This window comes from Siphateles boraxobius, unplaced genomic scaffold, assembly GCF_051911475.1.
Source record: "Siphateles boraxobius isolate OS27281-9 unplaced genomic scaffold, OSU_SipBor_1 48, whole genome shotgun sequence".
NCBI lineage: Eukaryota > Metazoa > Chordata > Actinopteri > Cypriniformes > Leuciscidae > Siphateles > Siphateles boraxobius.
The window spans coordinates 5,311,967-5,327,398 of record NW_027509119.1 but is presented as its reverse complement, the minus strand read 5'-3'; the positions used below and the strand labels follow the sequence as shown (position 1 = coordinate 5,327,398).

The 15,432-nt window shown below is 36.3% G+C and overlaps 1 protein-coding gene across 1 annotated transcript; it reads right to left on the bottom strand.

Moving 5' to 3' along the window:
* Positions 1-581: 581 nt before the first annotated feature.
* On the bottom strand, positions 582-15,193 carry LOC143710855 (adhesion G-protein coupled receptor G5). The gene is made up of 14 exons (XM_077202094.1): positions 14,824-15,193; positions 14,558-14,634; positions 13,066-13,314; positions 12,759-12,933; positions 11,696-11,840; positions 9,214-9,324; positions 8,969-9,094; positions 8,843-8,879; positions 6,805-6,905; positions 6,324-6,439; positions 5,882-6,150; positions 5,313-5,418; positions 4,901-5,181; positions 582-1,030 (listed from the first exon to the last, which is right to left on the bottom strand). The coding sequence occupies exons 1-14, from the start codon at positions 14,934-14,936 to the stop codon at positions 933-935; spliced, it is 2,004 nt and encodes a 667-aa protein (XP_077058209.1). The 5' UTR covers positions 14,937-15,193; the 3' UTR covers positions 582-932.
* Positions 15,194-15,432: the final 239 nt, after the last annotated feature.

The following is a 15,432-nucleotide window of genomic DNA, read 5'->3' as shown; positions in this document are numbered from 1 at the left end:
TTAAGGTGAAAACAATCCAGACATTACTGAATTAATAACTGATTAAATAAAAATAATAATAATCAAAACCTATTAATTGCATTATTTGTTCAGAGTATTTATTTACACTAAGAGTAAAATAGCCCGTCTGTTGTTTTGCCGAACTCGCTCTACTCCCTTTTCCAATCACAGATCAGATCGGAAAGGCATTTTTTTAATCCCCATAAGGCGGCGTCCATTTCATAATTTTAATAAATATAATAATTTACACTTTATGCTATTATTGTACACCGTTTAATGTATAATAACACTAAGGTTCAAAAATAGTATCCACCAATATTAATAAGTATAAATAGTATTTAACTACTATTTATACTTATTTCAAGGAAATACTGCAATTACTTGGCGTAAATAGCAAATTGCTAAGAAAATATGACATTTTCACTTCTTAAACAGTAAATAGCAATAGTCGCTGCTTTTGTTCCAAGTAGACACATGTATTGCTTTAAAAGAGCATTGTTGTGATGTGTTTCCAATAAAGCAGGAAACGTTAATTTTACACTTCTAGATTTATTAATAAATTCAGCAACACTAGAACAATCTTTTTTTCATAAATCACAGCTTTTATTATATTTATTAGATATAATGAAGTAGCTATACAATGAGATATTAGATATAGATATTAGATCAAGGTTTTAGTATGTGTAATTACAAAGAGGGAACTGCATTTCTTTAATGTGATGAACTGAAATTAGTACAAAGGAAGTCCTCTGTAAAAAAACAAACACAAATAAAAAAACAGCACTTCTTGTAGGCATGATGTGGTGAGCGTCATTTTTAAATAAGCCAGAGTGCATGTCTGTGGGTCATTGTCTGAAGATATTTACAGCTGGAACATGTCTTCTTGTTAAAGCATGTCAGAGGTTTCAGAAAGAAAACCGCATGAGAGGTCCTTATTTAGAGATGTCCACAGTAGATTTAGTCTTAGATTGAGATGTTTGCGCTCTGTTTTTCCTTGCTGTACCACACATCCACAAAAAGATGTAAAACCCTGTAAACAAACAAACTTAATGTTTCAGTCCATCATTTTTGGTATCCAGAAAAGTTTCCATTCCCTTTTTCTTGAGTCTTCACATTACAGATTTATTGTACTTGTGGTTTAACAGGAAAAAAACAAAAAACAAAACTGTACTTTTGTGTTTAACTTCCTCTTAGACTGTGTCGTGACTTTAAAGCAACCCTTGTTCTGACCCTAACTGTGCTTTGGTTGCCGAAAAAAAAAACAGAGTTTCAGAAAATGACGCATCTTTTTAATTTAACAAGTATTTCTTCCTTTTCCTTTTTTAAAATTCTGTATTCAAATTTATCAGGATGATACTATAATAATAAAATAAAAATTATACTCTGGGGATAAAAACCTTAAAGGGATAGTTCACCCAAAAAGGAAAATTAGCCCATGATTTACTCATCCTGAAGCCTTCCTAGGTGTATATGACTTTCTTCTTCCAGACGAATACAATCGGAGTTATATAAAAAAAAGTCCTGGCTCTTCCAAGCTTTATAATGGCAGTGAATAGGTATATTTTTTGGAAGTCCATCAAAGCGCATCTATCCATGATAAAAGTGCTTGAAAGGAGCTTGAGTTTGTTGCCCAGCCCTGTTTGTTTGAAACGCGAGGGGCGTCAAAGCTTACGCTACTCCTACATCCTAACGTCATACATCATCAAGTGTTACTCTTTAGACGTAAGCCGACTTGCGTAGTCCGTCTGCCGGAAGCTAGTTATTTTAGTTGATAAAGTTTTAAATATGGATTATTTTCTTACACGAACACATCGCTTCACATTAAAAGGCCTTTATTAACCCGCCAGAGCAGTGTGGAGCACTTTTATCATGGATAGATGTGCTTTTATGAACTTCGAAACAGAAACGGCCATTCACTGCCATTATAAAGCTTTGAAGAGCCAGGACATTTTTTTATATTATTCGTCTGATAAAATAATGTAATATACACCATCAGGGTGAGTAAATCATGCTAATTTTCATTTTTGGGTGAACTATCCCTTTAAGTAGTTTGGCATAATGATATACAATATTTGAAAAACGTATGTCTGCCAAATAAAAATCATGTGGCGTGACAAACAAAGTCATGCGGTACAACCAACATGCAGAAAAAAATAAAACAGGAAACACTACGTGTACACTGCAAATAATCAATTCAGATTTATTGCTCAGATCCAATTTTTTTATTGTTTTGTTTGGCTGTTGTTGCCAATGTCAGATTTGAGTGTGAACAGGTCACGATCCTGAACCGACCCGCATGCGCAAAAGAACAATAACCAAGGGCTTGTCCAAATACCCTCCTTTGCGGTCTTGGCCAGTGAGAGAGCGTGTGGCGCAACAAGAAGTAAGTGCGCAAGACTCACCGAGGTCTAAAGAACACCAAATCTCAGTTCCCGTAATGCACGAACCCACACAGTGATGCATGATGACATAAGCTTTGCCTCGAGGCTTAGTGTATCCCATCATGCGTCATGTTCAGGATCTCACGTGCTCCAAAATCGTGAGATGTTGAGGAAAACATTACTCTGTAAGTTAGACGAATTAGATATGACATATTATTTGGTGGTAAAACATAAAGCGTTGCACATTTTATTGGTGCAAATAAAAGTTTGGTCACACTTTAGTTCAGGGTCCAATTCTCACTATTAATTACGACTTTTACCTCAACAAACTCCTAATTACTGCTTATTAAAACAACACCAAGGAACTTTTCCTCTGCGGTTGCCCTGCAGGTTGGAAGCGGAATTGACCCTTCGTAAAGCCCCGCCCTCCTTAGTTACTGTTGCTACGCCTGTCAAGCTTTTGCGTCTAGCAAGTCTATTACAGTGTGTATGCACCGGTGTCAGACATTCCCAATGAGATAATTAGTAATTTTTGTCTAACATGTGAAATATCTGAGAGAGCAAGACAAAAGGGACAGCAGTTTGCATTCGAGGGATATATCCATGACATGATATGCAACCGATTAGAGAAAAATTGCATAAAAATTGAAGCTAAAGCCTATAGTCGCAGCAGCCGCCGCCTCAGTATGTCAGTCAGCCCCCGTCTTGTGTTTAAATGTCTTACTTTACGTTAAAACGTGCATTATGAACAAAGAACCGTAATTATTTCCAACTTCCAAGGAATAGGTGTTTTTGTTAAACCATGTCGACACTTAGTTGTGAATGGGGTCTCCCACACTGCTGGATCCACGCACATCATTTTCCCCTTGGCTTTTAGATTTTCGGGAAGGAAAAAAATTCCACTCCCCCGTCCAAACTTTTATGATACCGGGTATCAGATTTGCACAATCCATACGCACAACGCTTCGGCATGTTTCCCTCGCTCAAAAGCTTGCCAAGCCTCCCACGCCTAGTTACGGTTGCTAAGACACGATTGGCCAGTGGCGGTTTTCGGGCGTAGCTTAGCGAAGGGTCAATTATCCATTACCGCTGTCGTAAATAATTTAGCCTACCGCAGCCTACTGTAGCCACAGACAAGGTAGAGTATGATGCATGATTTTATGAAAGACATCACAAAAAACCTGAAACCCGAAGTTACATAGTGCCAGTAAAAGCGATACAAACCACGTCGGGGTATGGCAGACGTGTCATTTAACCTATTGTAAGTCGATGTCACAAGGGCCTTGGAAATATATTATGAAGGTCAAAAAACTACATAGTGTTACTTTAATAGTAAGGTAGTTGTTAAGTTTAGGTATTGGGTAGGATTCGGGGTTGCAGAATATGGTCATGCAGAATAAAGCATTAATATGTGCTTTATAAGTACTAATAAACAGCCAATATTCTAGTTATATGCATCCCAATAAATAACTAGTTAATAGTGAGAACTGGACCCTAAACTAAAGTGAAACCAAATTTTTGGAGTATTTTGTAAAACATTTGTAACTGCTTTTTATTGCTTAATTTTGGAAGCACAACAATTGCTAAATTGTGTTGTCTGTTTCATAGAGACTACTGAACAATAGACATTTAGAAGTTTATTTTAAAATGCCGAATATTGTAAATCAAAATAAAGCTCTGTAAACACTTCAATTTTTACTAAACTGTAAGTGTGTTCCATTGGGTAATCAAAGGTTCTACACACACGGTCTTCGTGCGTACTTGAATGCTTAGGCCAAATACAGGAAATGTTTAATCTGAGTAGACATGTGGTCAAGTCAAGTGCAAAGACCACAAGTGTGGGTATTTGGACAGGCCCAAAAATGGGCCGCAGCACAGAATTATATGTAAGTAAACACAAAGGCTACTGAAGTCATCATTTAGGGGCCCGAATATGATTTCTTTTAAAAAAAGCAAGTCAAACAAGTCTGTATAGTGTTTTTACATTGAAAAACAATGGAAAGGTTGCGTGTATGTTGATCTAGAGTAACGTAAAAGTCGTATGAATTCTGATGTGACTGTTCAGACTCAGGTCGCACTGCAAAACATCAGACCTGTGTCTGATTTAGGTCCTCATATGGAAGTGGCCCAAATCAGAATAGAAAAGAACAGATTCCACATTGTTTGTGCCATTCACACTGTTATGACAAAAAAAAAACAGATCTGAGTCGCATAAGAGCAAAAAAATAGAAATAAAAAAGCAGATTTGGGACACCTTTGCCTGTAGTCTGACAGAGAGGATTTTTGAAAAATATATATGCATATTTATTATTAATGAAATTTCTAAAATTTTATATTGACAGTGTAATTAAGATGTGTACTTTCACATATATTCAAGATGTAAGGCAAATATGTTAGGACTCTGTACCTGATGGTTATGACGTTTTAGAGTCATTAGATTTCACCTAATGGAACTACTATGAATACTAAGTGTACTGTACATTGACACTCTATCACTCTTGTACCCTAACTGAACATACCTTGCATTGAGTTTAAGATGCAGAACAGGTAGAGTATAACATAGTTGGTATATCCAGAGCCGAAGAAGGCCAAACCCCATGTTGTTCCCATCAGAGACATGAGGCCCAGCACTGTGCCCGCGTCCTTCCAAACTGGCATCTTGCCATGACTTTTGCCCACCTGTCGCAGCTTAAAGATCTGTCTGGACACTGTGATTAGGATTCCTAAGTTGAACAGGAATATGACGGTGAAGTAGGAGAGGTTCACGCCATACAGGACGAGAGGGTGTTTGATCCAGCAACTGTATGAAAGAAAGGTTTGCAATGTAAGCATGTACTTCATACATTTGCATTTGATGGACTGACATAGAGTGCAACATCATTTAACTACATTTGCCTGTATCTACTGCAAATTTAAAATGTGAAGACTTACATTGTATTTGTTTTGTTTGTATCTGATAATGTCATCTCATTTGTGCCATAAAAAGGATGAGTGTTATGGACCGACAGCAAGCCTCCAACAATAATAGCAGGAACTCCTGTCAAGAGGAAAAGATCGCAGAACAAACAATTTCAAGATTCCATTTTACTTTTACTTTAATGAATTTAGTTCCGTCACAATTCCGTTTATTTGTGTTTTTAAAAAAACATTACCCAGTCACATTTATCATTATCATATAATTTGCTTCTGAAATACAGTCATTCCAATCAGATTCTCACAATCAGGAATTTCACGTGAGACTAAAAAAGTTTGCTATGTAGATCTCGCTAATGCAAATTCGCATCACTGACCAACAATTTATAGGATATTTTTAATTTTTGGGTGAACAGAGCTATCCTTTTAAGAACTCAAATACAGACTGACTGTGCGAGTGTGGCCTTTGTGTTACATGTGTTAAAATTGTGTTTCCAATATTTGCAAATCTCCCTTTAATGCTTCCTGCATCTTTATTAGACATTAGCTGCTATGTTATTTACATTACATGTAGTGTTGATGCTCACCCCATCCGATCAGGGACAACTTGATCATGTAGTGTCTGATGTAAATGTTGAACACTCTGATGAGAAGAAGGTACAGGTGCAAGGCTTCAATAGCCATCCATGTGAAACAAGACAGCAGGCTGTAGTGTATCATCACAGCGATAAACACACAGAATTCTTCTATTCCCAGTGTGGCAGCCCATTCGCTGAGCATGAAGCTGATGTTGAGGAGAAACAGAGAGCCACTCAGAGACACATGGAGGCTGCTGGACACCTCTGCCCTTGCATTACTGAAAACACACACATAGTATGAAAACTGTGGCCAAAAATTGATGTAAATGAAGCATTATGGGCTTTGAAGAGTTTACATTCACACTTTTTATATCAATGTAATTAATGCATGGAATAATGTTAATCAAAGCACAGATTTTATGCATTTATATGAAAACAGAAGGAACAGCACCTGTTGAACATGAACGACAAGACAGAGGAAGCAGAAAAGAACGCAGACAGACCGCAGCCTACGTAGCTGATGTACGACAGGATTTTCCAGTGCTCTTCGGATATCTCAGAGTTAACCTATTCAAATTTAGGAAGGTAGTTAAATAAGAGGTGGAGGAAAATTTAAACCATTTCAGCTGATTATTTTAAACTGCTACCCTGTAAAAAAATAAATAAAAAAATGTTGCTTTAACATAAAAAAGTAAGTTACTTGGTTGCCTTAAAATTTTGAGTTTGTTGAAATAAAAAATTTGAGTTAATACAACAAAGGAGGTTGGTTTAATAAATAGCCTAAAAACTCAAAATAGTGTAATCTGAATCACATTTATTTTCCGAATTGATTTGACAAAATATGAAAAGTTGTGATAACAAATCATGAACATATTGTTTTTTACCGTGTACTTTTACTGAATAATTTCATGGGTGGATGTCTCAGTACTCACCAGAAGCACAGCAAAAGGGGTCATATGGTCACAGGAGCACTCCACAACATCATCTATAGTGGTATTGGTGAGACAACCATCATTTTTCCAGGTTTTGTCTCCTATATGACAGTAAACAAAAATCAAATCAACATCAAAGGACATTTGTTGTCATATAAGAGCATAAGCACATTTTTCATAGAAGCAATTAGGGCTTGGTGGTATGATGATATACAGATATATTGTTACTACGGTATAAAATGTCTATCGTTTTTGCTATATCATGTATATCGCGGTATGTAACTGACTGCGCACTGAGATGCCTTTTAGAAGATGATGGCAAATTTGGGAAGTGCTCGATGTTCAAAATGGTTTTTAAGCACAATAAGCAGTGAAAAAGAACTTAAAGGGATAGTTCACCCAAAAATGAAAATTAGCCTATGATTTACTCACCCTCAAGCCTTCCTAGGTGTATATGACTTTCTTCTTTCAGGCGAATACAATCAGAGTTTTATTAAAAAAATGTGCTGGCTCTTCCAAGCTTTATAATGACAGTGAATGGCCGTTTCTGTTTTGAAATCCATACAAGCGCATCTATCCTTGATAAAAGTGCTCCACACTGCTCTGGCGGGTTAATAAAGGCCTTTTGAAGCGATGCGTTCGTGTAAGAAAAATATCCATATTTAAAATTTGATAGACTAAAATAACTAGCTTCCAGCAGATGTCCGTACGCATCGATTTACAATGAAAGACTCAAGGCTGATTTATACTTCTGCATCGGACCTACGCCGGAGCCTCTACGCTATAGACTACGCGTTGGTTTTCGCGTCGTTGTCCGCGTTGACGCTCAATTACACATGGAGAGGGAGCATGTGAAACGCGAGGGAGGGGTTCACGCAGACCAATCACAGCGCTTGCGTCCGCGTAGAATTGATGCGTTGTTACATTTTTGTAGAGATGCACGTCAGGGTAAGCCAAAGGGTACGTGCGCTACGCACAGCCTACAATGTAGCTACGGCCTGAGTTCGACAAAGAAGTATGAATTGGGCTTAACCCCTTGACCTGATGCACAACGTAATGAAGAACGCGGGAGTGCAGAGGAAAGAGCAAAAGAAAACACCAGTCATGAATTAGAAGTCTAACAGGAGAATTTTTAAAGAGAAATGTTGGAGGAGCTTGAGTTTGTTGCCCAGTCCTGGTACTTTTTTTTGAAACTTTTTTTGAAAGCTTGCGACACTTCTACATCATATGTCATACATCGTCAAGTGTCACTCTTTTAGCGTAAGTCGACTTGCGTAGTCCGTCTGCCGGAAGCTAGTTATTATAGTCAATAAAGTTTGACGATAAAGTAAAGGATATTTTTCTTACACGAATGCATCTTCGCTTCAGAAGGCATTGAGTAACCCGCCAGAACCGTGTGGAGCACTCTTATCATGGATAGATGAGCTTTCATGGACTTCAAAACAGAAACGGCCATTCACTGCCATTATAAGGCTTGGAAGAGCCAGGACATTTTTTTTTTTATATAACTCCGATTAGATTTGTCTGAAAGAAGAATGTCATATACACCTAGGATGACTTGAGGGTGAGTGAATCATGGGGTAATTTTCATTTTTGGGTGAACTATCACTTCAATGCAGAACGCAATCTGGAATTCAGTTCTCTTTCACGTCTTACTGCGCTTGAATGGTCAAATACATGCACAATTATGTCAAAATGCCCATCATGTGGAGTATTCATGTAAACACAGACGGTTGTGTCTCAAGTTGGATGAAACCAAATGTGTATCAGTATAATGGATCCATGCTTTTGGTCTTAAAGTGACAGCAGCCTAATATACTGTACCTACTGCTCTTTTTATGTTACATTGTATTTGTCCTATTGTTTGCAATTTGCTGCTTCTTATTTTTAATAACAGAAATGAGATAAAGAACACAAAAAACTATATTGTGATATATATATATATACATATCATTATTGTGAATTAAAATGACTCATTTCATGAAATATGAATTTGGCCACATTGCCCACCCCTAGAAGCAATTAACCATTACTGTACCTTTTTCATCATAGAACTGACAGGACATGTTTTGTTTCTTTAAATATAAATATAAAAGAGGAACAAATCATTATTAGGACATTTTGAGGCAATTTGAGAATATTCTAAATCTCAAGTTACACTTACAGACATGAGATATGTGGGATTAATTTTAAACTGAATTTTAAGTCGATCAGTCAATGTGCTAGTGTCAGGTCCAGGGAATTCGATCCGTATGATTTTCGAGGTAACAATATCATTTCCCAGTTTAAGCTGTAAAAAAAAAGAAGACTTTTTTGATTTATAAATGTATGCTTACTGTAAACTTTAGAATATGTGTGACATGCAAAAGTGACACTCGACAGAACATTAAAAGGGGGTTTGATTTGAACCTTAAAGTGCTGATCGGCGTCGTAGGTAACTACACCAATTTTGTTTTCCAATTGGTTTTGGAAAGGCTTCACCGGGATACACGTCTCTGCCACTTCATCATTATCTAATACCTTAAAAGGAAAAAAGACATCAGGTCTCTTTAATAATTATGTAAATTAAATAATTGCATATAGGCTATACATTTTCTACATTGTTTAGAAGCAGGCACGTGCATGGGGGGGGGGGGGGGGGGGGGGGGGGGCTTTGGGTGCTCGAGCACCTGACCTTTTGCCCCTTGGTGTTTTTTCCTCTAATTTTTTTGTAATTAAAGGCCCTTTTGTGGATGCCTGCCCAATCTAACTATTATTAAAATGAATGAATAATAATTTAGCCGTAAATATAATGACCAACATGATGACCTTTCACCTGACGAACTCATTCGGGACGATTCCTCACGCTGCACGCGCATTTTTTAATTTCGCGCGGCCACGCCCACTAGTACTACCTACCAGAGGATATCTTCAATTCTGCGGCTGCTGGTAAGTGGTGTTTTATTCTCAGCGAAGTGATTTGGATGTTTGTTTACTTATTATTATTATTTTACAAGAACTGCTTGAAGAGCATGCTGAGATGTTGTTTATATTGCTGTGTGTAGGCTGTAGAAGTAACGTTAGCTTGCTGTTTGAGGGAGAAAAGTTTCACGGGCGTCGAGGGGTCTGGTCTTTTTATGTTATTTGACTAAAAACTATTATTTTTACTTTAAACTATTATTATTATTATTATTATTACGGTATTTATTTAAAAAATGTGTGAAATATGAGCTAACAAGTGAATATGACTAGACGCTGTCGAGGAGATTAAAGGTACAATATGCAGGATTTTTTCGCCACCAGGGGTCGCTAACCTCTTACAATAACAAAGGCGTATATTGATGACGTATATTCCACATTAAGATGAATTATGGATCTTGTCATCAAGCTGATGGATCTTTTATAGATGAGTGAATACATTGATGTTTTTAACATGACTGTGGTGTGAAGCAGGGCACGATTGCTAGACGTATACCAGCGCCATACGCAACGCGAGTCCCGCGGATATAAAGGAATAAGGACATTTCATTCTACCAAACTAAACGCAAGTGCTGAATTAATACGCACACAGGTCAGTTTATTAGACAAATTAAACTTGAGTTAACGCAGCGCTGTTTCACTTGCTCTAACAGTTACACGATCACACTACACACTCTACACTAAACACTCACTGCATTTGAGTGTGTTGAATGTTGCTAGTTAGGTTGTTTGTTGGCTGTATGAGACTAACTAAGCTAGATCAACATTAGAATAACATACAGATCATATTCTAACATTTCATCATGTTGAACTAAATAACATTGATAGTTTTATGTACATTTGCTCACCTGTCTAATAAAGTACATGCAACACTCGCGTCTCTGTCAAGTCGAATTTAGTCGCGGACGTGGAGCTCTCGGCATCTCGAAAGATGTTGATCTTCATTTTAGTCCTCTTTTTGTCTCAAAGTCTGCTTGCCATGGTCCATATTGTTTGAACAAAACAACAACAGCGTGAGCGTCCTGCTAGGCATAACGGGCATAACCCAGTTGTCCACGTCTGTCGCCATGGTTACTATGGCAGTGCAAGGTCAAACCTGGCGGAAACCGAAGGTAACGTGCATATGACGTCATTGCAATTTCGACTCCTCACCCCTGCTCACACGTCCCGTTTCCTTGGTCACAAATCGCAATTTTCTCACGATTTACAAATAGTTGTAAATATTTGGGATATCGTAAGTAATCAACTAAACAAAATATATAACATTGGCTTAGTGGTTTTTGGATATTTTACTGCAAAATTCTTACATATTGTACCTTTAAATGTCATCACGCCAAAAAGGTAAGATCAGTCCGCTTTTCCAGCATCATTATGCTTATAATCGTGTTTATACACTATTCTAACTCAAACGTTGTGGGCTTTTTAAAAAAATTTTTTTTATAAAAACTGAAAGAGTTGTCGGAAGCTTAGTGATGGTGATGCTGAAGTCATGTAACCGTGGTGTAGTTCGTTTATAGCCTACCTTTAGCTTTTTACTTCTGGCGACTACATTTAGGCTTCGAAATTCATAAAAGTTGTATCTGTGATAATTATCTTTATGGACAAAACGTGTAAGTATCATAAACTTGTGTTGATGATCACAGAGCTTGTTTGTTTTTAGCGATAATCCAAAAAGCCTATGGGAAAATCCTATTGGGTTTTGTCAAGGGAACCAGTGACTAAACTGTCATTTCACTCTGCAGCTATTATTTTTTTGTGATGACCGACTTGCTGAGTACATTCATATTTTTGTGCGATTTTTATATGCATTTAAAAAAAAAATCCTCTTCAACAAAAATGAAGAGGTGCTGCAGAAATAACTTACAGCAGTTTAGCAGCTTTATATAATTATATCAGCCAGGACTTTGGGCATTTATGGGGCAGATATACTTACACCTGGAGCAGTGATTTGTAAATAATCGTCTGTCACGCTTAAATTCATCTTAACCACAGTCATGGAAAGATCCTCATGTAAGTAGGTAATGGATGGCCCAGGAACAGTCATATTTATAACACCATGAATGGCTTTCTTCTCCAATCTGCACAAAGTGATAAACATAAAACCAGGTCTAAAGCAGTGTTTCCAACCTTGCTCTTGGAGACCCCTACAACACGTTTTCCTCTCAATAACAAATAAACACAACAAAAATGAGGGCGTTGAGAAAACAGCAGTTAAGAAAGCATCTGATCATAGCGATGTGGATGTTTGAACCAACTCTGTGATACCAGCATGCACTTATAAGTTAGGTTTAAAATTAGGGTTTGGTTTAGGGTTAGTTGGATGAAATTATCCATAATTTATAGTTATTACTACAGTAAGTACATCTAATGTAACAAAGACACTTTCAAATAAAGTGTTACCGTTTTTTTTAACAATGTAAAAGTCTTTAGTGCCACTTTTATTAAATATATTGCATTAAATGTATGTTTAATGGAAGGGAGAAATGTGGGATGAAAAGAATAAACGTCACATCACATTTATCATATAGCCTAGCACTTTACACAGTAGATTAATTTAAAGCAGCAGATTTTCAGCTTTTACAGCTTTTCAGTTTTTACTATAAAGCGCCTCTGCAGTGTGTTTTACTCACGGACGTCTGACCTCGACAGACTGAACAGAAGAAATGAACCGAAGAAGATTTCCATGGAAAAGAAGGCGGAGTCTCATAGCCACACCCACCTATGACGTAATCAACACGGACCAATGGTAGTTCGAAGGTGTTTACCAGCCGGAGCGAATTTTTCTGGAAAGTTTGTTCGAAACTAACTCAAGGTGAAATCGAAGAACTAGTGTGATGTAATTTTAAACAAAATCAGGCCAAAACGAAGTTCATTTGAAGTATATCGGGGCCAGACATCCCAAATCTGTACCGTTGGGGGCCTCCAGGACCCGGGGATGGAAACACAACAAACTTAAGAATTAAAGGATATTAAAATCTCATTAAGGTTTTATTTACCTAATATAGGTATTCACAACAGTTTCCTTCAAGATCACATCTTCGCACATTTTTTTTATATTGAGAAGGTTTCTCAAGTCTTTTGGGATATTCATGTGTTGATCTTTCTCGTTCAAGAGCTCGGTTATTTCGTCAGGCAAGCAATCCACCACAATACACTGTGATTTAGTGTTTTCTGTAATAGACAGGAGGAATAATTAATGTCCTGAGTAAACAGTAACACCATATAATCATACTCAATGCACATTTCTCATAATGCTTTTGTGTTACTGTTTAAAAGCAATGGAAGAAAATAAGTCTTACTTACGTATTCTGAATTCAACTCTAGTTTTTTTCTCATTTTGCTTTGCACATATGTCAAATTTTAGCGTTTCGGTAAAGTTTTGTTCTTTGAAGAAATCGTTAAAGGAGCACTCAATATAACATGAATTAATTTGTTGAATTGATGAATTACAAACTAATCCCGTTGCTTTGTCAAGAACAGTAATGTTGTGTCCAGATTCCAATGCGATTCTCATGTCCATTCTTCGTCTGTCATTTGTCAGTGTTAGACTTCCTAAAGAGATAATAAAAATTACACAGTGAAATGTAAGTCTTTCATCTTTTTCTTCTCAGTTATCATTTTATAAATTCTATTCTCGATACTAAAAATACAGTAAATTACTATAATTAAAAAGTTTGGGGTTAGTATGAGTTTATAATGTTTTAAAAAGAAGTCTCTTCTGCTCACCAAGGTTGTTTATTGGAGCATAAATACAGTAAAACTGTTATATCGTGAAATATTTTTATAATTTAAAATAACTGTTTTCTAGGTGAATTTAAAATGTAATTCATTCCTGTGATGCAAAGCTGAAATTTCAGCATCTTCAGTGTCACATGATCCTTCAGAAATCATTCTAATATGCTATAAACAAGCAAACAATAAGATCATACTGACATACATTTTGAGAAGTGTCAACTACATAATAAAGGCAGATTTTAACTCAACCCTTTGTGTTGAGTTACGTTGCCAATGAGAATCATTCATACATGTCAGGATAGGACGAATCGTCACATGTTTTATAGATTGTAATTTCCAATGACCTATAAATTAATATTTTGGATTAGATTTTTGCTCTAATATTTTGTATTAATTCATGAATTTTGTTAAAAACCCTACAATAAACTATTAATGGCAGGTTCTGTACAGAAATTGAAAATAAAGCCACATAAAATAACTAATTAAAAAAGTGTTTGCATGCAGATTTCTTAAGTAAATTTTCCATATGGAATTCATTTAAATCTGCTTAGCTAAGTTAAGAAAAATATTTGATGGGCAATGATATTTACACTTTAATATCTGCTAGCTTAAATTGAGTGCTAATATACTTTGTTGTTGTTTTTTTTAAATGCTGCCTGAACTAACTATTCAGGTAGAAATTACATTAGTTTTTTCTGTAGTATTTACTTCACTACAGAATATTTTTTATCAGTGAAGTCAAAATGTTGACGGCAAGCTTCAGTCTCCCATACAATAAATGTCAACCGGTTTACTTTATGAGTAAGTTTATGGAAATCTTATGCAAATATTTTCCTTATATTTCTAATTTGATTATTGGAATCTAAAAACCATCCAAAATAAACATGTTAAAAACAAGAAATTTAAACAAAGAAAGTATTTCTCATCTCAGGAAAAGGGATTCCACCATTTATAACCTCTTTGTGCTTTAGCAATCAGTTGTAGATGAACTAGCAATGGAAATCAATTGAATATAATTAAAATTAATTATTTCAAGTATGTAAGTGTTTTCAATAGTTACCCCTTTCATTAATACATTTTTCAGCATCCAGGCCATAGATCATGATCAGAAGTAAAAGGAGTGACATATCTTCAGCTCTGTGGGACATTTTAAGTTTTTGGGAGGTCAGAATACAGACATGGAAAAAACAATATATACATATCATACATCATCACACATTAGCAGCTTACTAACATTAATCTTTTCACATCTATTTACATCTCTTAAAATGGCTTAATTATAAAAACGCTCTCTAATATGAGCCTAAAAGCGTTTGATTTACTTACCTTTGAGTTTTCTTAGCTGGTGGAAGTGGTGATAGCTCTGTATATTCAGATCGGAATTCACAGACTAAGAGTTGATCATCAGCCACACTCAAATGCTGTGGCTTTGGAGACATCCAATGAGCTCTACAGACAGCAGAGCACAATGACAATCCTTTTTTGTGAATTCTTCCTGAGTATGACAGACTGACTATGAGCTAATCATAAGTGACAACAGCCTCTGTTAACGTCATCATGAAAGAAAAGTGTGGAACATTGCAGCATTCATTACAAATGATTTCTCCATGCACATCATTAGTTTATTTTTTAAGTTCATATTCCTTGTAATGTTTAATCAAAACAACTTCTCCTCTTGCAGCAACATCTCTTCTCTGATGATGTGTTTACTGGTGTGAGGGCGGGGCAACCTGTCACTCACATGAGATCAACCAATAGCAAACCTCAATCATCCAAATCAATTCCCAAAGACAAAATCAAGTCCAGAACTTCATTTCTTTTTCTTGTTTGAGAAGCCATTTCTCTCAGATATGCTGTGACTAGCCAGAACAAGTGTCTTTTTGGATTTAAATAGGCCAGAACTTAAGTATGGAGTTAATATTATGCCACAATTAA